General features: G+C 41.5%; 1 protein-coding gene across 1 annotated transcript; it reads right to left on the bottom strand.

Annotated features, from left to right (window-relative positions):
- Nucleotides 1–1,763: 1,763 nt before the first annotated feature.
- On the bottom strand, nucleotides 1,764–25,528 carry MTHFS (methenyltetrahydrofolate synthetase). The gene is made up of 3 exons (XM_069867279.1): nucleotides 25,385–25,528; nucleotides 20,655–20,919; nucleotides 1,764–2,115 (listed from the first exon to the last, which is right to left on the bottom strand). The coding sequence occupies exons 1-3, from the start codon at nucleotides 25,520–25,522 to the stop codon at nucleotides 1,892–1,894; spliced, it is 627 nt and encodes a 208-aa protein (XP_069723380.1). The 5' UTR covers nucleotides 25,523–25,528; the 3' UTR covers nucleotides 1,764–1,891.
- Nucleotides 25,529–26,822: the final 1,294 nt, after the last annotated feature.

Raw genomic sequence — 26,822 nt, 5'->3', positions numbered from 1 at the left:
CTTGCAGACAAACCTAGAAACAGGTCTGCTACATGTAAAGCGTGCTTCATCTTTTTTTTTGTTATTGTTCCTCTCCATATGCCAACAGGAGTTCAGAAATGTAGAAGGGATTACAATACCGCCAGGACAAACATTGTGAGGAAAAGGGTCAACTTTTCTCACATTTATTCCCCAAAGGTCTTGAATCATAAGAGTCTGTCTCCCTCCTGCAAGGCAGTCCAGCTGGCAGCACTGCAGCGCTGAGAAGAGCTGGAGGATGTATACACCAGCACCAATACTGTCATCTCCACTTCTGCTTGTACAACCCTGCGAGATACATGAACACACCTTACTCTGCCTCTTTCATTTGGTGGTATGAGATAGTTTGACAAAGAGCCGATGGAAAGCCAAGTCTGATCACCATTGTTTTACTAAATATTCCATATTGCAAACCGCTACAGCTGTCTTGTTCAGCTTGTGGCTTTTCTCTACACACTGCTGGGAAGCCCAGCAGGCTAATACGGAAGGTATCTTCATGCCAGCCAGATGGATTTTTTTTTTTTTATGCGCCAGGGAGCATAGGCCACAGAGACTTGAGTTGCAAAGCTAGTGTTCACCCCTGAGCAAGAGGGTTTTATTAGTTATTGTAATGGCAAAATGTAAATAAAACTGCATACAAGCATTCTGACTTGAAAAGGTTCATACTTACTGTAGCTATGGTTTTGTTCACAAAAGCAGTTGGTGTTGAAGAAGTCTTATGGTCATTCTGCTCCACAGCTGGTCCTTGAGAATTCATGGATTTTTTAATGACAACACAGAGCAGTTTGGTGAAAATAAATGCACTGACTTATTGATTGAAGGAGAAGCTAAACATGTACAGAAAAAGTGAAGTGCACTGAAGAAGGAACATAAAATTTTCACAGTTTGATTGAACCTGACTGGTGATATTCTGTTCTATTACTATGAAATACAGCATGCAAAGAAAAACTCACTCTCTTCTTCCTGATTTCCAGGATGGTCTGGAGAACTGCAGAAAAAAACAACCTTCTACTCCAAAACTTACTAAATCCATAAAAGCCGCTCTCTGCAAATATTAGCATCTCTTTATCCTTTAACATAGAGTCCATACTTCACACAGTACTTTGGGACATTATGAGAGGCTCATGTAGAAAATTACAAAACTTAAACTTATTTTGAATATTATTCTAAAAAAAAAGAGCTGTTTTTCTCCATATGGAGAACTCACTGATAGCATTTTAGACTACGTTACAATATTCTGTTCAGATTAGAGAAAAGAACCATATACCAAAGACATGGACATGAGTCTTTTTTATTAACAGATACTCCTTTTATTTTAAGACAACTTCAAGGAACCAAGTAAAAAGTCTAAATTATTGTATACACTAAAATCAATTAAGGCTTTTCTCCAGTCACTATTTTTTGCCCAGCTTACTATAGCACTTATCTGTCATTTACTTCTTTTCTCATGGATGTACATCATATTTAAGTACTAAGATCTTTTACAATAACAAGTATATAATTACAGAATTGATCAAGAACTGTCATTAGTATACAGTTCACTGGAATAATAAAACTGTTAAGTATCGAGTACCTGGTTCCACAGGCGAATGATGAGAAGAAATGGTCCTTACTGTAAGAAACAGTCACATTTCTTGTTTCTATTGATTCTAGAATAAGAATTCACACTAGAAATCTGCTAATTAAAAGCAAATTAATGCAATCCTCATTACTTTTACCACTTTAACACTGTTTTGTTTTGGGTTTTTTTGTTCAAACACAAATAATGTATTTTATTGCTCCCAAAGCCATAGATGACTATTAAAATGTCATGACTGATGGATCTGATGTCTTTGGCTGGTCACTCTGAAGGTGGGCTGGTATCAAGATACTTTCAGCAGTCTTCATAAAGGATTTCATCTACTGGGACATCATTTTCTGTCACAGGCACTGAGTCACAAATTTGTTCCCTAAAAGCCAAGGCAATTGTGTAAGGCTTTCCACTGGGATGTTTCATACATCTTTCCAGATAGGTATCATAATATCCTTTCCCTCTTCCCAATCTGTTGCCTTTTTTGTCAAACCCAAGGCCTGGCATGAAGATAAGGTCAAGACCTCCTGTAGAAAAATGAAATAAACATTAGTTGATGCACTGTGGATTTCCTGATGGCTTGACAATATCCACATAACTTCAGAGATATGCAAAAATGCAAGCTTTGTGTTCTGCAAAATGCTTCCTTCTCTTTGATCAGATGAAAAATACTTTGAATGCTAAACCTGTAAATTTACATTTTAATCTTATCAATTGCATACTAGATCAGCTGCAAAATAATTAGACCTTGAAAAGCTAGAAGAAAAAACCCTACCTTATAACAAATTTATTTTATCATTTTAACCTCACACTTCCAAATACTAATGATTATGACTCTAAATCCAGGCAGAGATTGAACTTGGGGAAATTCAATGCAGGGGGAATCAGAAAATCAAATGAACTTCAACATCAGACATGAAAATAGAAAAGAACAAAAAGCATAAAAAGAAAATGCATAACAGAGAAAGACAGCATATTCTTGGCACAACTGTAAGGTATCATGAACCTTTATTCAATCTCCCAAAACCAAAGAGCCCTGAACAGTATATGTTCTGAAAGTGGGTATTTGTCCTCTTATATCAAGATCAAGATTTCAAAGCCTGCCTCTTTATAATGTCAGATTCCTCTTCTCTTGAAGGACATTTTTCCCAAGCTTCCAGCGATTGTCACTGCTGCTCCAGCAGCACACACGGGCATTCTGCTCACTTTCCCTGAAAATCTTTCCTTCCAAAGGGAAGCACGGGTTCCCCAAGACTCTGAAATTGCACTTGATTGGAACTCAAAATCAGTTAAAAAGCTGAAACAAGCTGCATAAAATGCAAATCATCTGGACAAAACAGACGCTACTGTTGGGTAAAACCCTGACTAAAGACCCGACAACCCAGCTCCTGATAAAAAGGCAAGATCAGCCTAGCTTTTTTCTTGTTAGTTCATATTCCGTGAATGGATGTGGATTGGCATCATGTCAGGTAGCCAGCTACAATTCACATTTGGCGGCCCACTTGTTTCAGAAGTTGATTCACATCACTGCCAGGTAGGCTAAGGAAACTGACTGCCATGCTGAGCATCCGGCAGGTATGGAGGCAGCCAGTGTGCAGATTCCCATTACTATAGCTTGTTCATTTAGTGTGAGAAGTCTTGCAAGGACATCCTCTGAACAAATGAGCTTTGCTGGCCTGGTGCTGACAACTGACTTCAGGAACATCCCACTCACTAGTCTTTCATTACTGGCTGCTGTAGCAGACACTTCAGGAGAGAAAGGCAGAAACAATAGTGGAAAACCAGCACAGACTAAAATGCAGCTGACACAAGGCTGGAGAGAAAGCAAATACTGTGTCTCAGTTCACTGCTTCTTCCTTCTTACAGGAGTGGTACTTAGCCTTGAGCAGCTTTTGCCTAACTAGCTTCTGCTCCTTCACCTGGGCTAGCATGTGTAACGTTCTTCGCTTCTTCTATGTCCAAACCTACTCTCTCCTGTCATTTTCGACTGAGCTCCTCTTACTACATCTAGCTGAGAAATGATGCCTAACATTCAAGGAAATGTGTGGTAGTATGCTCTGGAAAAGCCAGAGCTAAACAGAGTTTTTCAGTCTCCAGGGAATCCCACCTGAGATCATGTATCGAACCTGAACTTGGCCTAGAAGTGTATGTTAAAAGTTCATATAAGACCCACTCATTTGCACACACTTTCCAGGCTCCTAGAGATTTCCTTCTGCTGTTACTTATTCAGAGAAGAGTCACTGATGTTAATATTCGTCCATCATGACCTGATGACTTAATTAGAACATCCGTATAAAATATGCAAGGCAACATAGCATGAAATGATTAGAGAAGATTAATCTTTCAAATCTGGCATCATGAAGCTAAGAAATGTGGCATTCTTAAAGACATCAGGGGAGTAAGAAGAGGGAATTACCCAAAGGGCAAGCCACAGAATACTACTGGTCGAAATAAAAAGAAGTGTGAGTGTTTTACTGCGCTGCAGTCAACTTTTGACTCATAGCAGACAAATGGCAAATGGCAAACAAAGAGGAAAGGAGACATGAGAGTATAAGTATGGTTTCATCTTAAGAGAGATGCCATTTTTATGGTATCACCATGTACACCGTATTGGACTTACTATGTCACATCTCCTCAGTTTGCAAGTAAGAACATATATTTGCCAATTGCCAGGCCTGTGCACTAGGACCTAGGAACCAGCTGATCCTCCCTTTTAGCACAATCAGTAACAGATTCTGCAGGTCAAATCCTCCCTGAGTTACTCCTGTGCTCGCTACTTATGTTCTCCATAATTTGCCTCACATTGGCTTTGTGTAGGTATTCAGCTGGTCCAGAAACCATTACGTGTCAAATACCATTGAAGCATCGAAAGAAACACACTCTGCCTTACACCTTGTTTTAGCTGTTTTCACTCCATGTGCCTCTCATGGTGAAAAGCAGGAAACATTTGCAGTTGCTGCTGCTGGCAGGTAAGAATGCCCACAAGAGACAAATCTGCAGAGTAAAAAGGTGCCATTTCTCCTTACATTTGTATTACAGACAGGAAGAAGACAAGTCAGGGGAAGTACTAAGGAAAGAGGGAATTGGCAGGAACAGTGCAAGGCAGAAGGATATTTTCTATGTAGTTTAACTGATTGTACCAGGCACACTTGAGTGAATTCTGATGTACTAAAACATGGTATTTTCTTCTGGGTTCCCTGGAGAAACAGAGGCTGTTTTAATGAGTTAGTCCCTCTATAATCATGGATATTTTATGCTGAATAACTCAATCTTGTGGAAATCTCAATATGAAAAATTATGCTGTAAATACTGTAATAGTTACCCTTATATTTTTCTTCCACTGGCGCACTGCATTCCCAACTGCCTTTGCTCTGACCCACAATACTGTCTGATATCCACGCAACTCACACTGCACAAGATTTAAGCAAAATGCCAAGCAAGACTTCTGGTAGAAAACTGACACAACTACCCTGCAAGCAGCCCAAGAGTAGTTTAAGCAGCATTAGCTCCATATCCTGTGCCTGGAGCTAGAATGAATTGCAGAGAGCTGCATGGAGAAAACACTTCCCCACCACATAACTTGGGGAGCAACAAAACCTCTTGTGGTGCCTGCGGCAGCATGTGGGAAGAGCTGTCATGGGATGAGAGGTGACACACAGATGAGACCAAGATTGCAGACACACAAGATTACTATCAGCAATGAGAGTACATCAACAGGATGGCAAGTGAGGGCAAGAAAATCTTACAACCCCTGGCACGAGGCCCTCAAGCTCCCAGGCCCTCCCAGCCCTGCAGGAGCACTAGTTGTCACTCAGGATGCCCTGCAGGCTTGCTCCATTCTCACATCCTACTTCTCTTGCTCTCACAAACCGCAGTGTACCATGACATCCTTGACCCTGAAAAACAGAGCAGGTACTTGGGCATCAAACACCACATTGGTTTCTAATGCATTGTAAAACAGTCTAAGAGAGGTCTCATGATCTTGACCTACTTCTATCCCTTTCTTTCCAACGTCCACTGTTAGCATGTGTCTGTAGTCATTAACTGTTGGCTCTGGATCTCTGAAGGTCCAGAAGCGCAGAAGAGAAAACCAGGAAAAACACACCCACAGTTGAAAGGCCTTTTGCTGTACACAATCTGTGCTTCTGGCATATGAACGGCAAATTGCTAAAGGCTGAAAACAGTCTTAAGCAAAACCAGTCTGAGGCTTCTATGTAGAGAACATCAACGCTTGTTATACACTTTAATTAAGCAACTCAAGTATCCCAGTAAGGTTGGTAATTATGACAGTCACCTAATACTTACTGTATGACACGAGTTCTTGTGGCCACAGTTCTTTCAGCTGTGTAGCACTATGCATGAAATAATATACCCTGGCTTGTCTATCCCTGTGGGCATACAGCCACGCTGACACAGCCACTGAGGTTTCATTTATACTGCCAAATACAGCAGGGCCAGAAAACAAATCTATTTACCGGACCATGAGTGGTCAATGCTGTTTAATTGTCAGCACACTGCCTAGCAGTGCTGTTGCAAGTGACACCTACATCTGCTCCAGGGGACCGGATTCCCATGGCAGTAAAGAAAGGAGAGTGCAGGTCTGGCTCCTTCCACCTTGGGTGGCCCTCCTACACCAACAAAACTGGTTTTGCTCCTCCAGGCACAGACACAGGCTTTCCTGCCATATGCCAGAACACGCAACACAATTCCTCAGACTGACGCTACAAAAATACTGCTATGATCGTTTGCCATAAGGCCTCATATTTTTAAAGATACTACGAAATGAGGAAAAGATGGAAAAAAAAAAAAAGGCATTGCCTTAGGGCCACAGAAGCATCATGTCAGACGAAAAAAGAAGAGACAGGCTAAGTTCTGTGTCGTGTGGATAAGACTAGTCTGTGTCACTCAGCGCTGTGCTATTTAACAGTGAAGATAACAGCCATATCTTCAGAACTTGCCATATGGGCGTACAGGCACGCTCTGTTTGCACTGACTTGCATGCATCCATATAGACATATCTTATGTCACAGAGAAGTGAAATGACTTGCCCAAGGACTCAGGAAACATGTGGCAAAACTACATGCAAAAGGCAGGTGTGCAAGCTGTGCACCCCCTGACTTAACATTTGCATCCCCACCTATGTTTTAAATAGGAATACACAGGTTTGCTTCCTCTAAGCAGCTGCAGTGAATCTCCTCAGTTTGGTAGTGCATTTCTCATTGCCCTTCATGATGATATCAGGTTTGATTTGTTCCCCAGGGAAGGATTTTCTCCTTGCACTCATTACCTCTCTTCTCCTTAATCTGATGTTCCTATTCAAAATGCCAGCCGGCATTTTCAGAAGCGTTCTTGACAATGGTTAATTATAGAAGAGTCCATCGAATTCCACAGATACAGGTCATGTAAAGACTACTGGGGACTTGTCCTGCCCTCAGAAGGAGCAGCCAGCATGGTCTCTCTCTTCCCAGGTTTGAAGAGGCTCCATCAGCCTGCCACCACCTGCCATGAAGGGTCTTTCTTCCCCCCCCCTGCACAGCTAGACAGTCATAACAGAAGATAAAATCAAAATACTCTGTCATCCCACCTTCTCATCCCTCACCACCACTCGCACCACCACTGCTACCCCAGCACAGGAAAATATTAACTCAAATCACTTGATCCTAACATTGAAAGAATCAGTCTTGGTGGCATACAGCGTATGGGCCAATGAGTTGGAATAACTCAGAAAGTTCTAATTAATAACAGTCATTACTGTAACTTTAATTACTGTCAGTATCAATATAGTTATGCCTCTTGGGAAAATGTTTGCTTCTCAACATATACTCTACAGGACCCAGTTCATCCTCTTGTTCTGTATTTACACAACACCTAACACCGTGGTCTAGGTTAATCATCAGACCTTGGGGAAAACAACTCCACAGAGGTAAATATTCAATTATGCTGCAGCAAAACAAATCCCTTCCCCTTATAACTAGTGCTAAGCCTTCTTCCTAGAATGCCCATGCACCCCTTGCACCATTCCTGAGGTTGCTAACAGCTTGATATTTCCTCCTAAATAGAAGCTTTCTGCCCTTTGGGAAAAAACTACCCTTAGTTTCAAACTTGCCCTTGCTTTCTGTGCTATTACACTTGCCTTGGTCTAAGATCAAAAAGGGGAATGCCAGATCTGTTCACTACAGGCCTATTTCAGACCCTACCAAGGTATGTGAGTCTGGAAGGGCTGGGATTACTTCCAGGGAAAACCACCTTGCTATCCCAATTAAGCCCTGAAGAAGCCAGATACTATTATATCCCAAATCAAATGAGCACAGGGGCAAAACCATTATCCTTTGCTGCAACTGATGAGCATTTGAAAAAAAGTCATTTAGACAAAACCAAAGATGCTGACTTCTTCCAGTAACACAGGTGATCACAGACACAAAGTTATATTGCTTAACTTTGCCCCAGCCAGTCTGCTAAAATGGAAATACAATTCCTTAAACAAATAGGAAAATATCTGATAATTCCTACTTGCTCTCATGATAAGCCTTTGAAAATCAGTATCAGAAGCTCAGCATGAATCCTCCTCTCCTTGTAAACCTAAGGATTGGATCCTCAGTTACTATAAATCAGCCTTACTCCACTGACTCCCCTCTGCCACCAACATTGGGAACCACACAAAAAATATCCTGAGTTACTGACACAACTTTGAGAAAAATCAATTATTTTCTCTTGTAGATACTTCCTGTTTTCTTCACAGATAGCTCTTCTCTTGTGTTTGCTTTGTAGTCTCTTTATGATCCCATACAGTTACCTAACATGACTAAAAGTTGTGTTTCATATCAGACTGAAAACCCAGCTAATTTTAAACCAGTCAGCAGCCTTTCCACCACGTGTCTCCCCTGTGTGAACACCTTTAACTGTGCACCAGGAAGGTGCCTTCTAAAAAAACTTTTTACGCACACCATGCACACCTATAACCTACCATGTGCCTTTTACATACGTATATATGCCAATCAGGCCATCTCCTCTGCAATCCAGGCACCCCAGGTAATTGGTCCACTAGCATGACCGAGACAGCTTCTGTTATTACTTCAATAAAATATTTTGTAGAAAATAGAAACATCAGCAGAATCTACAAACAAGCACCAAGCAACTCAGCGTTTATCTGTCTACTCATCCATGTCAGTGCTTTGTGTCAGCATGAAACACTGGTCTCCACAGTTCACACTTGCCCTTCTGAACTACAGCATAATAAAATATTTATACTTCTCCCTGAGAAGCTACATGATAGCCATCAGTCATACAGATTTAAAACAATGGAGTGGCAGCCACTCTTCCATTATTAAACCTGCAAAATGCACTAATAAAGATGTTTGATCAGTGCCTGTGTTACTAAGCGGTGATCAAGCAAACACCTTCCTATTTGGAATGAATTTAAAACAAAATCTTATAAATTAAGTGCCAACGCACTTGAAAGGTAAAGTGCGCTGCACAGCATCAGCCCTGCACAAACAAACCTAACCTGCTCCACAAATATCCTTTCATCTGTCATCAGGGAAGCTACTGTATAAGGTTAAGACTAGTGTTCAAATTCTAGCTGGTTTTATGATGTGGGAAGATTGTGCGAGGCTATACCATGACGTTCACTTCCCCTGAGGTTTAACTTACAGTCAGCTAAGGTCTAGTGTCTCATTTTCAGAATTTGCGAAACGTCTACCCAGAAGAAAACTTGAACAAGTATTTCTCTATTTCACTATTATTCATCAAGTCTGTGTAAGCAAGTAAACCATAATCACTCAATGCCACCTACAAAAACGTCTGGTTTGCAAATTGAGAGTAAAGGAAATATTTGCTTAGCAATGCTTTAGTTATCAGTCTGTGAAAAATTACTTATCTAGTCCTGATATTCAGATATGTGAGCAGAGTTATTATAGAAGAGTCTGATTGGGAATACATGGGCAATGAAAAATGTTTGGTTCAAAGGCTTGCATCTGGATTCTCCTCTGATTTAAAACCTCCAAAGTATCCTGAAACAAGATGTATCAAAGAGCCATTCCAAAGAGGACAAATGGCATTAGAGCTACATCAACACATCTTGTTAAATGAGCAAATGCTGGCTGCAAATCTGCTCCTTTAGAGAAACTCACAAGGCATTGGTGCTTGAACTCTTTAGGGATTGTCAAAACACTGCTGCAGCCTAAAATACAAAGATCTTTGTGTGTCTTTAATTGTTTTTATGATAAATTCTTTAAGATCTTACCAGCTACACTTTCCATAGCGAGCATTTATCTAACACTTCCACTTAATGCACGTGCGCTACTTCACTTCTTCACTCGTGGTCCTCTTTTGCATGCCACTCCCTGGATATTTTTAAATCAAAATATGACAGAAGTGAATCATTTGGGGATTTTTTTAAATACATCATGCATCACTATCAATATTTCCAGCACTCTTTGACTCACTCAGCAGACAGTCTATTGTAAACATGCAGAATTGCTTGTGAAATAGAAATGGTTAACACATCAAGTTCTTGCATCAGTGTATAAACCTGACTCCTGTAAGGAGTTGCACTTGATGGGAACATTAGGCATGCTTAGAGGCAGGGTTTCTTGAACATGTAAAGTCAGCTGGTTTGGAGGTGATGGTACCTTCACTGTTAGCTCAAATGTGCTAACATCACAACAGCTGAGAAATCCTGCTTCTTCCATCACAAGATTTTATCTTTTTAAGCTTACACAGCTTGCAATACCCAGCTGTCCCTGGAATCCTTCACCTTCCTCCAGCTCCTGACTTTTTGGAGACATTAGGCTGGAACACTTGTTCTTCTGTGTCTGTGACTACAATGCCTGGATGAGATTTTAATTATAGAAGAACAGCCCAAATGACACCTATACTCCATAGTAAATCTATGGAACACTGACATCTGCTGGCAAAGACCTTCATGTCACTTCTGGACAGGAATTTGGCCTCAATCTACACCCCAAAAGCCGATTCCCATCTCATATGCACAAAAGCCAGCTTAAGTATGAACTGAGTCCAGTTACGATGCCAAACATGAAGTCTAAGAGTTATCCTTACAAAGACAAACAGCAGCCTCATTCTCCTGCTCCCTGAAAGCCAGTGGCTCTTAGGCAGGTCCAAGGAATTTCCTACTGTATGGGGGAAATAACAGTGTATTTTGAATCTCGGCAAAGGCAGTCGGGATTAACTGTGCCAGAAAGACAAATCTTTTGTAGCTGGAAAAGTGCTGACCTGATTTAATAGCCCACTAAGCTGTCAGAAAACCAATCCTAAGAAAAGAAAGAAAGTAAAAAAGTAGTAATTTTCTGCCAGATTCATGAGCTGTCAGATTCATACTCTGCTCATTGCTGAGCAGAGCACTGTGGTTGGGAGGATGAGGGAATCACAGAGCTGGAAGCAAGTAAAAGGCAGCAGGACTGCCTTTCTCGCACTAGCCGGCTGCTAGAAGGGTTCAGCTGTCTCTTCGATCCACATTACTGTACACAGGTGGGCAGCAGGAAAAGCTTCATTTCTTCTCTCTCATCTCTCACAAAGGCACTGAGATGAGCTTGGCACTGGCTCTTCCTTGCCATAAATGAGAATAAAGGGAGACAAAATGTCCATCTGGATTAGTTATTGCAGCCAGAGATACTTGCATGTTTGCATTTCCCTTGTATGAGTTTGTTGTACAGACTCAGGCCACACTCCAGAAATGAACTTTACCTCTTATCTGCTTTTGAGATACTCCTGTCTCTAGGAAACAGTATGAAGAAAATTACTATGCTACTGTTGATACTGTAGCAAAATCAGCCCTCTTTGAAACAAAATACTGAAGAGCCACTTGCAGTGAATTTAAAGCCCTTGCCTATGCTGCTTTCACCTGTCTTTCAACTTTAACTGATTACAGCAGTAGTAATCGTTTTAGTTGTCTTGTTGAGTGCAAAGAGACTGCTCTCTGCAAGAAGGCAAACATGGATGTGACAGTTAAGATGAATCACAGAATGACCTGAATTGGAAGGAAGCCACAAAGATCACTGAGTCCAACTTCTATTCCTGCATAGGACAACCCCCAAATTTACACCATGTGTCTGAGTAGAGTGTCCAAATGCTTCTTGAATATTGTCAGGCTTAGTGCCATGACTACTTCCCTGGGCAGCCTGTTCCAGTGCTCCACCACCTCTGAGTGAAGAACCTTCACCTAATATCCAACCTAAACCTCCCCTTGCAATTCTTCCTGCCATTCCCTCGGGTCCTATCATTGGTCACCAGAGAGATCAGTGCCTATTCCTCCTCCTCCTCCTCCCCTTGTGAGGAAGCAATAGATTGTGATGAGGTCCCCCCTCAGTCTCCACTTCTACAGGCTGAACAGACCAAATGACTTCAGCTGCTCCTCATACGACTTCCCCTCAAAACCCTTCACCAATTTTGTGGCTCACTCTGGACCCTCTCCAGCAGCTTGATGTCCTTTTTATACTGTGGCACCCAAAACTGCAGGCAGTGCTCGAGGTGGGGCTGCACCAGTGCAGAGCAGAGCGGGACAATCACCTCCCTCGACCTGCTGGCAATGCCATGCCTGATGCACCCCAGGACATGGTTGGCCCTCTTGGTTGCCAGGGCACACACTGCTGGCTCTTCCTCAACATGCCATCAACCAGAACCTCCAGATTCTTTCCGCAGGGCTGATGATTACAAGGAAAAGCAGTCTTTTAAAGCCTTCAGGAACTTTATGAAAGCAAAAAGCTGTAGTGTTCCAGAACTCTCGGCCCTCCAGGTTCACTGCAGGATACCCTGGCACAGGCAGTATTAAAATTAAACCACACCATATTCAGGGTTTAGTCTGCACCAAGGAAATTCAGGACACAAGGGCACCAAAGGACATTACAAAGTGATGCCACATAAACACACTAACTTTTGCATTTTAGAGTATTTTTTCCAAAAGCCCTCCAAATAAAGAAACTCTTTGTAATCAGCCTACCTGTTTCTGAACAGGAATGCCAGGAGAAGCTCAGCAAAAAGCTCAGCCTTCACCTAGCAAATTGGGTGCTGATTGTTACCAAGCTGTTTGAGAGAGGTGTGGAAGCTGGTGCAGACATCAAGGGCCAGGGCAGACAGCAGCTGCAGGGCAGAGCAATCCCAGTGCCCACATCTTTCAACTGAAGGCTGGGATGCGGAACAACCCTGAGGGAAACAGTTGCTATTACAGCTCGGTACAGCACCTGAAATATTTTATTTCCAAACAAGATTTTCATAGCTCTGCCTGTTATGGAACATGATAAAGAGAATAATGGATAATTATTTTATGGATCCTTAATACTGGAACATGCATTTTTGGAACAACATGTTGTTGTCGGATACCTGTGTGGAAACCAGTTAAAAAGACCTGCCCAGTGAGGTGATTTGAAAAGCAGTGTTATGGTATACACAGAAAGAATTAACCTCTACGCTGTCGTTACATATATTCCACAGCATTTCTTTACCTGAGTATAAAATGTTCTCTCAGGCACTTTTCTCTGATGTAACATCAGAGAAGTTGCAAAGGTTGAAAGAGCAATTGCTGGAACTTTCACAGATCTAGGAGAACTTCTATATGAGAATAACTAAATAGACAAAGTTTGATAGAAAAAAATTACTTTTGAAATAATACAGGTTTAACTAAACAATGAATAATAAAAAGAAAGTAAATAAAAATCCTTATTTACTTCTCATTATAGAAGAATAAAGTATCACCTGAACCGAAAGCAGCAAATTTAAAATGCATACAAGGAACATAATATTTCACACAGTGTACGAGTATAATATAATATTAATATTTCACATTACAACTAACTAACCAGTACAACTCACAGCTGTCAGGAGGCAGCACAGCCAAAGGCTTAATACAAAGGAAATCTGAATGCCCACAGGTAAAGAAAAAAACAGAACCGGTTTGTAAGGGGATACACCAGGGACTATAGCTGCTTAGGCAGAAGTAGAAAGGTAGGAATAAATTGCAGTTACTGCTACATAGCAACACACTGGGAAATTTCCTGACTCTTGCAAAACACATGATGCTGGATTGCAAGTTCAGTGCTCTGATCCTGCACTACATGAGGGGAAGCATTCTCTCTCCACAACAAGCCTCACCACCAGAATGTTAATGCCTCACTCACACTGAATTTGTTCTCCTTGTGCATATCAAAATGCTATGGCTCATTGTCTCCAAGCAGAAGTTCATTCCAAACTTTAAATCATTTCATTAAAAAATAAATTATATTAAGAGCTAAGCCTTGATTTTCAACTGTTTCATGCCACGCTCTCAGGTTTTCTCTTTTATGACCAGTGTAAAAGACTCTAAATGATAATCTATCCCTTGACATATATTGTACTGTAAGCTTTAATCACGTCTCCCAGAGGAAAAGAAGATCTAATAGTACCCTGGATTGCATTACAATCTTGTTTGGGGCATTTTTTTGTTTTTTTCCTAAGCAGTAATATTTAATAACTCTGCTTTTCACATACTCATATTTTATTTATTCCAAATACATTCCACTCTGAATAGATCTCATTTAAATAGTCACAGTTACCCCTGAGCATTGTTTACTTCATGTCTTTTTTCAGAATGATTAGCGTCATTTTATATGGTCCCACTATGCCTTCATGTACAGCTATACAACATCTAATGGAGTTGAAGTGGCATATTACACCTTCCCTGTGTTTCCAGACATGGCATTTTCTCCTCATGGTGTTTTTCATTTCTAAATTCCAACATGCTACACATTTCAAAATTCTCCCATTTCTTGTGCATCTTTTTTAGGGGAGAAGAGGAAAGGAGTTCCAACCCATTATCTTTTTCTTTATATATATTTTGCAGCTGTAAATTAAACTTATTCCTCTTAAGTCTATATGGCCACCACTTCAGCCACACTCCTAAAGAACTGTGCTAAAATTTGGAATAGCTAAGAATGTTTGATGACATTACGAGGCCATCAGTCCTGGCAGCAAATGCAGCCTCTTTGAACCTATGAATAAATAGCAGGAATTTAAAAACAGGTGAAAAAGCGCTTCCGTGAACTACATCTTTTCTGCAAGGCAGATCCCAATGGCAAAGTTCAAAATAGGGCTAATGGTCACTCAGGAATAATTTCAAACTACTTAAGGCTGCATTAAACTGTAGCCTAGAGGTAGCCAGCATCTTCATTGCAAGAGGGTCCCAGCATAAATAACCCTCACAAACTAAATACAATCCACGTGGGTAAGCTGTCCCTGTCTCTATCTATTACCCCCATGTTACTTTAATTTATGCAACAGCAAGTCTCAAAGTGTTCTGGAAGTTATTAAAAGCAGAAAGAGATAACTACCCTAACCGCAAAAGCCAACTTCCCAAGGGTCATGTGAAAATGAAGCAGCAAGCAGTTGCTACTAGACATACATTAACATTTCCTCACCTTGTTTAAATTCAGGTCTTTCCTAATTATTAATAAAAAACATACTGTCATTTAAAGCACGGATTATCTAGTTAACATTTCATTAATTATCTAGAAGGTACTGATCACAAATATTGTGACTGGTAGGCCACCGAAGTTTCCAGTACTGAAAATGCTGGAAGTCTCCAAACTAAATTACAAAATCCAAGTCCAGTTCTTAATACATTCATTTCTGGGAGCAGAAATACATTACGCTTTAGTAGAGCAGTAGCAGATTATTCAGTATTCCTCACTACATATAAGATAGTATATTTTCAAGTGCTGACATTTTTCAGCTTGGGTATTTATGCCAAACTGAGGAGAGGTTATGCTTCTCTCATTTCAGGCAAAATGGCTCACTGGTTTATAAGAAAAAGAGTTAGCAAAAAACAATGATGGGAAAAGCTCTGTTGCTCCACACTTCGAGGCAAGGTCTTCAAATATTGCTGTAGTACCCTCTGTGTCAAGGACGTGGCTTTAGCCCTGTTCAAATGAGATGGGCTTACACAACGTTGTCAATGTTTGAAAACCTGCTGTTTGCACAGGCTTAGGGAAGATGTGTCAGAGTGAGCACTGGGCCTCTCTGAAGATTCCAACCTCTCTGTAGTGCTGCTGGAGTCACAGCGGCACAGGTGATCCCATGACTTGCTCTAGGAGCCACTGGCAGCTTACATCCCACACATGTTGGACTGACATGGCCACATGGTACACTGGATCCACTCATCCGGGTTAAAAAAGTCCCAACCAAACCAGGGTAAAGTCCCAATCAAACCTTCACATAGAGGAGCCTGCTGATTCAGCTTCCAACAGAGAGGCAGAGGAGAGGAAAATACCCTTCATACAAAGCAGCTCGCTGATTCAGCTTCCAACAGCGAGACAGGAATATGCTGAAAACGCAAAGAGGGAAAACTCCTTAAGCCAGTATCACTGCACATGGAGCTGCAGGCTCTGTTCCTCCTGATAGCCCCACATCCAACTGCGAGGATTCAGTAAGGTCTTTCATTCTGGTGGCTGCTCCTAGTCCTGCTGACTGAGGCCTGACTGGGAACTGAAACATGGAAGTAAACGAGGACTGAAGTTTCGTGATTTTTTTTTGGCATGTCATCTGCTTACAAAACCCCTCAGCATCAGCTTCCTCCAAGGCCTTCAGTTGAATCAGTCCAAATCTCTGTGGTGGCCTTGTCTGAGGGAAGAAAAGTCCTTTATAGGTGCTGGGTTACTACTAACCAAGACTAGTTTCCCAGAATAGCTCCCAAAGTGGCTGCAGCGGCATCTGTGCTGGCACAAGAGAGGAGGGGTGGGGACTAAGAGGACAGAGGGCAGCAGCTTATTTAATCAGGCACTGCTCAATATAAACAATCACAAAACTATGGCTTTTGTACTGTTTAGTACAAAAAGTACTATTAAATAAAGAAGGAGTTTTTCAAGGCCAATGAAATAGAAAAAGAAGCCAGCACAGTGGGGAAGGAAATGAGTAAATTGGGACGGGGAACCTTGTATGTCTGGAAGTGGACAAGTGAAAGAAGAGAAAGCACATGACCTCCTCCCTTTTGGCAAGGACAAGCTATTTATGTTGGCCCAGATGCCCCTGAAATGACAGGCTAGGACTGAGAGCAGGAGGAAATGCGGAATATGGTGAGACAGGCCAGAGAAGGACACTTGGGGAGGGAGATTGGGAAAGGCTGGACAAAGAGCAGAAGGATGGAAAGGGGCATTATGATGGCAGAGAAATTAAAGCTTGGAAAGGGGGGTCTAGGCCAAGGGCAAGAAAAGACTGAGAAATTACCATTTTTGAGGAAATAGAGAAGAAACTGTAATGTTTGGAAAAGCAAGCAGTGTTCACTGGAGGCAGCCCCTCTGCACAACTCAGGCTGGAAACGCAATTCTGAGCCTCTGCTGCTTCTCCATGAGCATATGCCAGATAACATCTTTAAGTCATAGAAAACTGTAGTGATGAAGAGCCCATACAGAAATTAAGAACTCTTATCTCCATATCAAAGTTTAAACAATGCACAGTAAAAGAGGCTTGCAGCTATAACTTGAACAGAGAGAAAGCAAATAACTGAGTGCATACTTGTTAGTGGCACTCATTAAGGGTAAGCAGTGCCAATTTTCTGCATCTTTGAAGAGTCCAGATCCAATGGACCATGTAAAACTGCCCTTGAAGACTGGAGCAGAATTTACACAGATAAAGAGGCTGGATTAAGTTTGTACACATAATCCTGTTTCTTGCATTTTTTAGGAAAGCACCTCACAATCCACTACTGTAAGCAGATTCAGAGTTATAGTTTCTAATAACTCTTCATTTCTTGGCCAAAGAAAAACATCTAGGCCAAACCCCCTCTCCTCCAGCTGAATGTTTTAAAAATTATCTATAATTTATTGTACACCTTCAACTACTACTCAGTAGTCTGATTTAGTTAAGCATGGTCCAAGCCTAAGACCATGCTCTGGTCCAAGACTTCCAGCTGAGATCCCTCAGTCCAAAGCTGGCCACCTGCCTCCCTTCAAGGAAGCCATGTCCAAGAATTTTATGATACAGTGATACTTAACCCAGATACTTTTTTTGGAGTCCCAGTAAGAATAGAATCCTTTTCAGAGAAATAACTTAGCTTTTCACCCATAGTTCTAAGAGCAGGTTTAAGTAATAATAAATAACATTACGAATGAGGAAACCCATGTCCAGCCCGCTGAATCACACCACCTCCCTAAACCACACTGAAATAAGCTGCTGGTGAAGTGTCCTTTAAATTTCTGTAGGAGTTGTGATAAAAAAGCAAACAGGGAACATGGTTTTATCTGATTTACTCCTTCTAAAGTGGTGCAAAACATCTACATTCCTGTCAACAATACTGCAATCCGCCTAACTTTCATCAAACATATTACCTGGGGCACAAGCGCATGTTTATACTTCTGATGAGCAGGGAAACAAACGGGAATTGGTACCTATTAAGAAAATGTACCACTGGCTTGCTCTAGAAGTTGTCTAAATCTTTCAGCAGATACAGCTAGAGGTAAAGCAAGTCATGCACCTAAAGGCACCTCTACTCCACACAAGATATCTTAACTTCTTCCACCTTTTTTCTTTCAGTTACTGTGTCCATTTAGCCTGAAGAAAGCAACTTGTTGCACCAGACCTCAGTCTAGCCCCTCTCCACCCCTTGGCTCAGCAAAACAGCAGCCCTCTTCAGCAGCTTCGGGGAGGAGGTTGGATATGTCAGCCAGCAAGGTGTACTGTGATGTACTGTCAAGATGAAGATGAGTAAACCCTGACCCAACAGAAAAAGGGCTGTCTCCAAAAGGAGGAGTTCCTGTCTATTCAACACTGTGAGCGCTACCAAAGACTGGGAAATCCTTCGCAAAAATTATGCCTAGTCTTGTATTTGTGCTATTCTTCACAATAACCATGCTTGAAGTTTTTAGGACAGTATGAAGTCAAGCTTTTTGTCATGGAAAATGAATACACTTAGAAATGACATGACTTATTTATGTACCTGCAGGGTACTTCTTGGAAATTACATAGCAACTTATGCCAGCAATGGGAACATTACTAATATAACACCATGTTATCTCCTTATAACAATGTAAATGCCTCAGATCACCACAGTATTTGATAACATCACAGAGATAAATGTTTCATCCATGCATAATTCCAACAATGGAGGATGGATGGAGGAGCAAGGCAATTTGCATTCCTGCAAATGTACCAAAGTTAAAAAAAATGTAACAACTGACAAAAAATACAGCAAAAGGAATTTAAAGACACATTGTGATGCACTGTGTGTTTCTGTGGGGACAAATTAGGAGGGCGATGAGTCTGATTATGCAATAGTGGAAAAAACCTAAACTTTTTCTCTAATCTACAAAAGCTGTCTGAGGTCTGAGTTTCAATTTGAACCATGTTGTTTCTAAGTTACTGAGTACAAACAGACTAAAATCAAATTTCAGGCAGAATAAATCTGACATGGACCTACACCAGTTGTTTAAACTGCTGGTTGTGGCTCTCCTGCCATCTCTCTGTATACTAAAGTAGCTCTTCTGCCATTGCTTTCTGCCCAGAACCATGCCCTGGGAACCAAACAGCAGCTCCTGAACTAACCAAAGCTTGCTCCTGCCTTCCCCCCATCTTCACCGCCTGGCACCTAGGCCGACCCCAACAGGTACATCTCAGTGCACCCTACATCAGGAAGTCCTTGCTCCCATCATAACTAGAAGTGTTGTGTGTATACTCTGTGATCTCTCTGATAGACCTGTTAAATCCAATAAAAAGCAGCTCGTCAGTAGTACACAAGCTTGTCCCAAGTGCTTGAAATAAGTTCAGACAACTAATGGTTGACATTTTAAGGCTTACCTTCAAAAGCCCCTAAATCCCACCGATATGCACAAGTTTTTGACAAAAACAGGAAAACAAGGAACAATGCTAAATATTAAATGTGAAGAAGATGGTTGTATGAAGCACTGAAATCCCATGCTGGTAAAAATGTGGACACGGGAAGGATTCTCTATTAGGAGAGAGGTAGAGGTCAAAATTAAAAGAAAAACAAACACAGTGAGGCATTCTGGGAAAGTACCTTGCCATCTCAAACCCAAGTTCAACCAAATAGTCTCATATAAATGTTATGTTCCTTTATCAAGCATTAAAGAACTGGTAAGCCTGCGAGGTGTACAAGCTGTTTGCATGGCCAATTTCCACCTGAAGAAAATTTTCCCGGACTGAGATCCGAAGCAGGAGTTTAACAAGAGTTTTCCATTAATAACACTAAACATTTCTGCAGATGTTTCGGGAAGATATTCATGCGTTTACAAAATGAATGCAAATAATGAATGCAGACACAAAAATGGTAAGCTTGTTTACAAGTTTGTAGAAGTTGGGGAATTTTAGGTTAAGAGAGAGGTTATTTTAGGACCAAAACACACATGCTGCTAGCTAGATCTAAACAAACTTTTAACTTTTCAACCCTATGAAGAATCCAGTGTCTGAGGCAGCAAGATCGAAATAAAAATATGAGAGAATAGTGATGGAAAAGTCTTTGCAATATTCACCCAAGCCCACAAGAGAGTCCTTCTATTTTCAGTCTAAAGTCTTGGTCCAGACAGCTGTTCTGCATGGTCAGGTTCCATATCAGGACTGTGATTCATCCATGCAATACAATTTGCAGGATCAACGATTTCAGAAAATTCTGGTGTCAGCCTAGAGGCACCACCTGAAAAGTTCCCCACATCTCACGCAGTGCAAACTAAAGTTCTCAGAGTATATCATAAAACTCTAAATCCCCATGACTCTCTATGGCAGCCTAAGCGACTGCCAGCAAGCCCTTGTACCTTTACGAGCCTCTATGTTTATGCTGAGACTGCACTGAGGATGCCCATGAACCAGACCAAGAAGCTCATTACCTGGAGGGCTGAGTTTCCTTCAGCTGGATCAATTGTGCAGCCTTGTTCCTGCCTTGCTGGTATAACACAGGGGTAGCACAGGGTACAGAAAAATAAGCAAGAGAAAGGAGCATCTGCATACATTGACTTAACCACCTTTACAACATACAAAAGCAAAGTGTGACAGTTCATTTCAGTCTTGCTATAAGATTATTTCCTCCAGGCTACTGCTGCTCAACAACCCCACAAAGTAGGAAGAAAATACTCACCACCAGCAAGAGCCTCCTCTCTTGCACTGTCATCATCACTAGGCTGAAGAATGTTCCAGGATGTCAAAGTAAGTGAAGAAATGTCTTCGGCTGATGATAACTTCAGCATGTCCATATGATTGCTGTGAGACTTGTAACGTGGGATGAAACACTCTTTGCCTTGCTTAAAAATGTCCTTAATGATTTCTTCTGTCTGGACTTCATCTGGCATGCTCAGGAAGATGGCAATTCTTTTGGACCCTTGGTACTTGGGATGGTCAATCACCTACATGGGAAATTGATGCAATCACTTTATGAAAAGTTTACCAAAAAACCTCAACTTACTTTATTTAAATTAATCACAAAACGGAAGCAACAATTGAAAAGGGTAGAGGTACAAACTAATATGCATCATGAAGAGAATAGACTGGCTTTGTTTCTTACTCCAAAATTTCTACCATCAGCAAAATCAAAATAGGCAAATTTCTGCAGCTAGTGAACAGAACATTGTAATACAGGTTTGGGCCAGGAAAAACCTGCTTTGGAGACAATCTCCGGATCCTATAAATATTTGTGCCATATATTGCAGACATCCTCAAATGCCCAACAGCACTGGAGAAAGATACAGCAGGTCGGAACTGCCAGCTTATGCAAGACAGGAGAGTTTAGCATTCCTTTTCTTCCATCCTTTTGACATGCCGCCTCTCTCATCTAGGCCTAGGTAGGATGAGAAGTGCATCAGACAATAACTCAAAAGAAAATCAGCATCACAATAGATGACTGCAGAGCATAAAGTCTTCCAAGACCAGGTCCCTCTTTCTTTTTTTAACCTGAGATATCTTCCCTACAGCAAGTTTAGATATATGACTTCAAACATCACATCCTTCTAATAGGTGATCTTATTACTGCACATTTTTCAGAGCTTGAAGGAAAGATGGCTTTGCCATTTTTTTTATTTTCATGAGGTTCTCTGTGCTGGGTTTGTAGAAGACTGAATATAGGAAGGAAAATAAAATATTCTTATATGGTGAAGAATTATTAGCAGATTCATACTTTGCTATGTCTTTTCCCATTCCAGACTGAATTCCAAATTAAAATTTGACAGGAGTTTTTTAACAGCCTGTCTTCTCATTCCCTAATACCTTACATATTTTGTTATTTACATCTGGATAAAACAAATGCAAATGTGTACCTTCTCATTTAGATGTGACTTATCCTTATTCTACATACTTGGAAAAATCTGCCAAAATATCAGACAATTGAGAAACTCTGCTTATCTACGGAACAGAGAGCATCAAACCCTCTGCTCTGTGTTTGCATAACTGCAGGGTAACTTGCTCTTCTGAGCTTTAGCCTTTGCCCTGCCCTTGTTTTGAGAGATAAATTTCCCTATCCAAGTTGAGATATGGTTCTCGCTCCTTTTTTCCCTTTCTTTCCAGCACAGCAGTTAAAAGCCCTGGGGAAATATTCAGAAGACGGATATATTTTTAAGGCAAAAAAACCCCAAACCAAATGCACACTCCAGACTAAATTATGGCAACGTATTGCTTGGCCACAGAAATATCTTAACAACCCAAAACTGTATTTTACCTCCTTTTGTAATCTGCCCAATGATACAATTGGATTTTTTCAACCTAGTGCTTAAGCTCTTAAACCACAGAATTTTCATAGTGGCTCGTCTGAAAGAACCGATTATTTAGTCAAATTGCAGACTCCAGGCAATGCCTGTGATTCATGTTGTTGAGGACCTCCAGAGCCAAATCTTCTCATGGATTTGGAGAAGAGGGAAACCAAGACAAAAAAACTACCCTCTCTCAAAGTGGTGCTGTGTGTTGTGGGCACCACACAGGTCCCATCTGCTCTGATGTGTCTAGTAACACATCGATTATGTTGTAGAGAAAAAAAACGAGGTTGAAGATGTAAAACCACATGCTAGCAGGAAGACAAAATTTCAGATGTTTTCAGAACTGTGAAGACGAAACTGCTATGACTCGGGGCAGTTTCTGAGAAGAGTGGAAAAATTTCCACATTTAAATATTATCTGCCCTTTGTTCACCAGCTGATGGCTTTTTTTTTGGTAGAATCAGAGCACGCATACAGCATGACTTAAATCATGAACATGAACATTAAAAAAGAATAATCATTCAGAAGATAATTAAATATTAGCAGCTAGGTCGGCCTGTGAAGCCATTTCACTTTGAATTTAAAGATCAATTTGAGACGAGATTTTACAACTAAAAATATTGGTCAGGAGTTATTATAAAATAACTTACTTCTATTAGCTGCAAGCACTGACATATGCTTTAAAGCTACATTTTTGGCCTTATACTGTTACAAATATTTTCTCAGCAGTTTCAAAGATTTCTTCACGTCTTCTGTATTATCTTCCCATAAAGCAGCTGACTCTACTTTTTGCCACTTGCACAATGCCAGGTCTGTCTTGAGCAAGCTCAGGATCTTCAATTTCTGTCAGATTATTAAAATGGCAAGATAACATCAAGTTATATGTCATATTTCCCGATTTCTTCTTTTAAGCCAAACAAAAGCTTTATCTTTTAGTGTGCTCTTGCTAGCAGAAATGTGTGCTTTGTTGTCACGTTCATCAGCTGCAGTTAGACAAAGGCTGACAGGTCCTAAAAATTCAATACTACATGGGCTAGGTGCTTATAAAGCTGGCAGAAGGCTCTGCAGCTTTGAAAATTATGTATGACAATATTTTCTGAAAATTATAAGATTTAAGTACAACATGTGTGATTACTAAAATACATTATCATGATATTAGGATATTGTATACATTTTTCTTAAAAAGCATTCCCAATGAAAGAAAGCTTATATGAGTTCCAGTTAAATTTGCTACAACTTAAAGTTTCTGTGTTGCCTTGTCCCACATGAAGCCGGGAATAATAATTTATAGACTTCACTTAACACTAATAACTACTATTTGCTTAATACTAATGTGTAGCTTTGTTACTTACATCTGGATAAAGTAAATCTAAATGTGTCCCTTCTCATTTAAATGTGACTTATTCTACTGATATTAGCATTAAGTGAAGTCTAAAAATTATTTGAGATTCTCTGGCAGAAAATTAACAATATAAATGTAGATCAATCGGATCCACTGCTTCTGAAAAAAAAAAAAAAGAAAAAAAGGGCTGTGCTCTGTTAAATGCAGTGACAGCAAAACAATGTTTATTAAAATTATAAAATACATCATAGAACTCTAGAATCAAGCTTTGTAATCTAAACACTAACAGAACGTTTCAAAAGTACATGCAGAAATCAAGCTGTGGTGGGATACCATTTAGGGAAACCCTGCTGGTAAAAGTACAAAAATGGCATTAGAAAACCATTGTAGTCACTACAGCTAAAGAAAACCCTTCTAGAATGAATTCTTGAAGAACTACTGTTTAACCTTTGAAATTAAATGGAATTTGCCTCAAAACAATAGTTAAGTCTGTTGGGTCCTCATTGTGAATTTGCCGAGTTTTGCAGTGTACCCCAAAACCCTAATTACTGTCATCATAGAGTCATAGAATAGCTCAGGTTGGATGGGACCATAAAGATGCTCTAGTTTCAACCCCCTGCCACGGGCAGGGACACCTCCCACTAGACCAGGCTGCCCAAGGCCCCATCCAACTTGGCCTTGAACACCTCCAGGGATGGGGCAGCCACAGCTTCCCTGGGCAACCTGTACCCCACCACTCTCATCGTGAAGAAATTCCTCCATATGTCTAGTCCAAATCTGCCCCTCTCCAGTTTATACCCATTCCCCCTAGTTCTGTAACTACAAGCCTTTGTAAACAGTCCCTCCCCAGCTTTCTTGTGGCCCCTTCAGGTACTGGAAGGTCACTACAAGTTCTCCTCAGAGCCTTCTTTTCTCCAGGCTGAACAACCTCAACTCTCTCAGCCTGTCCTCAAACGGGAGGTGCTCCAGCTCTCACATCATCTTTGTAGCCCTCCCGTTCCAACAGCTCCATCTCCTTCTTACGCTGAGGATTCCAGAACTGGCCACAACACTCCAGATGAGGTCTCACAAGAGAGGAACAGAGGGGCAGAATCGCCTCCCTCGACCTGCTGACCACACTTGTTTTGCTGCAGCCCAGGACGTAGTTGGTCTGGGCTATGAGCACACATTGCCAGCTCACGTCAAGCTTCTCATCAATCAGCATTCCCAAGTCTTTCTCCGCAGGGCAGCTCTCAATCACATCATCCCCCATCCTGTATTGAAACCGCAGCTTGTCTTGACCCAGGTTTAGGACCTTGCACTTGGCCTTGTTGAACCTCATAAACCTCATCAGTCAGAGATAAGTTTAAGACTCACAATACTTGATTCGTCGCTCATTTCAACTAGCAAACAAGCTAAACTAGAAAGCAAGTAAACCAGTAAACGCAAAAGCAAGTAAACAAGTAAACTCATAAGCAAGCAAAGTAGTAAACTCGTAAACTAGTAAGCAAGCTGAACTCGTGTTACAATCGCATTCTTTCGAACTGCAAGCTGGCCAAGATTCACTTAAGCTTATTCTTATTATTTTTATTATTGCTTAAGCTAATTCATTCTCTTAACAAAATGGTTTACGCCTTTCTCCAGCGGCACAGCCTCCCCTCGCGGCTCCCCACCACCCTGGCTCTCCAGCCCCTTCCCCGCCCTTCCCGGGCGCCGTAACGCCCTTCTGGCCGCCCCCTTCGTGCCTGACGCAGGCCAAGGCGCCGCCGGCCCCCTCGGCCGGGTCCCCCCACCCCCCCGCACCCACCTTGCGGCTGAGCCGGCGCGACTGGCTCCGCTTCTCGGCCTCGCCCAGCGCCCTCAGCCGCGCCCGCAGCTCGGCCCGCAGCGCGGCCTTGGCCGCCCGCAGCGCCGCCATGTCGCGGGGCCGCCCCGCGGGCTCCATGCGGGGGGCGGGTCCTGAGGGCGCCAGGCCCGGGCTGCGGCCTCCGCCGGCCCCGTGCGTTTTGTTCCCTGCTCGAATGCATATGGATGATTTTTCCCAGAAATCTTATGCATATTCTATTAACTTTCCAAGGACTGATTTTAACGTTCACCGCAGTCCGAGTTTTGTACTAATGTGGAGCTTTGGAGCCAGCGCTCCGTGCGTTAGAGATAGAGAAAGGTGCAAACAGAGGTGGTCACAGAGGACACCTCTGCTCGGCAGGTCACGCTGAACACGAGGCGTTAGCATCTCTGAAAGAACGAACGGTGCCTGGAAAAACTGGAAAAACACTCTTAGAAAGAAAGAAACCAAGCTCTCAGAGGGGCATTCTGTCTAACTTCCAAAAAATACAATAACTTATGTTAGAAACGCTCATTCACTGGTAAAATATTGAAAAAGGACACAGTCTGAATGGCAGTAATATTTTTACTTTACAATTCAGCGCTGAATTCACAGAATCACAGAATCACCAGGTTGGAAAAGACCCACTGGATCATCGAGTCCAACCGTTCCTATCAAGCACTAAACCATTGCCCCTCAGCACCTCATCCACTTTTTAAACACCTCCAGGGAAGGTGACTCAACCACCTCCCTGGGCAGCCTGTTCCAGTGCCCAATGACCCTTTCCATGAAAAGTTTTTTTCCTGTTGTCAGGCCTGAACCTTCCCTGAGGGAGCTTGAGGCCATTCCCTCTTGTCCTGTCCCCTACATTTAGTCAATGGATCATATCCAGAATATCTTCTACTTTATAAACAGACATCTACAAGAAGTTATTGTACATCATAACATCAAACTGCTTACTGTCTACTGGTAGTTCATCTGCTTTCTAACAACAAATATCTCTGATGAGAGATGAGCAGGACATCTAAGACCATTTGGTATAAAGATTTGTCCTTTTCTAATTTAGACATGCTCATACTCTGGTGGGACATGTCCCTGCCCATGACAGGGGGGTTGGAACTAGAGGATCTTTAAGGTCCCTTCCAACTCCGACTGTTCTATGATTCTATGATTCTATGATTTCAGTTTTGAAATCACATTAATTGGATGTCCTTACCAAAAAACCATATATATATGGGTATATATACTAGTTTTAGACAAAGAACTGTGTAATCCTTGAAGAATGTTCATTCTTTTTTAGATTACCCAACCATGTATGGAGACTCCCTTCAGGTTCTCTCCTGACCTAAACCAGCTGCATCTTACAAGACAACTAAGCGTATCGATGAATTCTCACAGGCTTAAGACAGGCTATCTCTGG

This window comes from Phaenicophaeus curvirostris, chromosome 12, assembly GCF_032191515.1.
Source record: "Phaenicophaeus curvirostris isolate KB17595 chromosome 12, BPBGC_Pcur_1.0, whole genome shotgun sequence".
NCBI lineage: Eukaryota > Metazoa > Chordata > Aves > Cuculiformes > Cuculidae > Phaenicophaeus > Phaenicophaeus curvirostris.
This window is presented reverse-complemented; position numbering and strand designations above follow the sequence as displayed.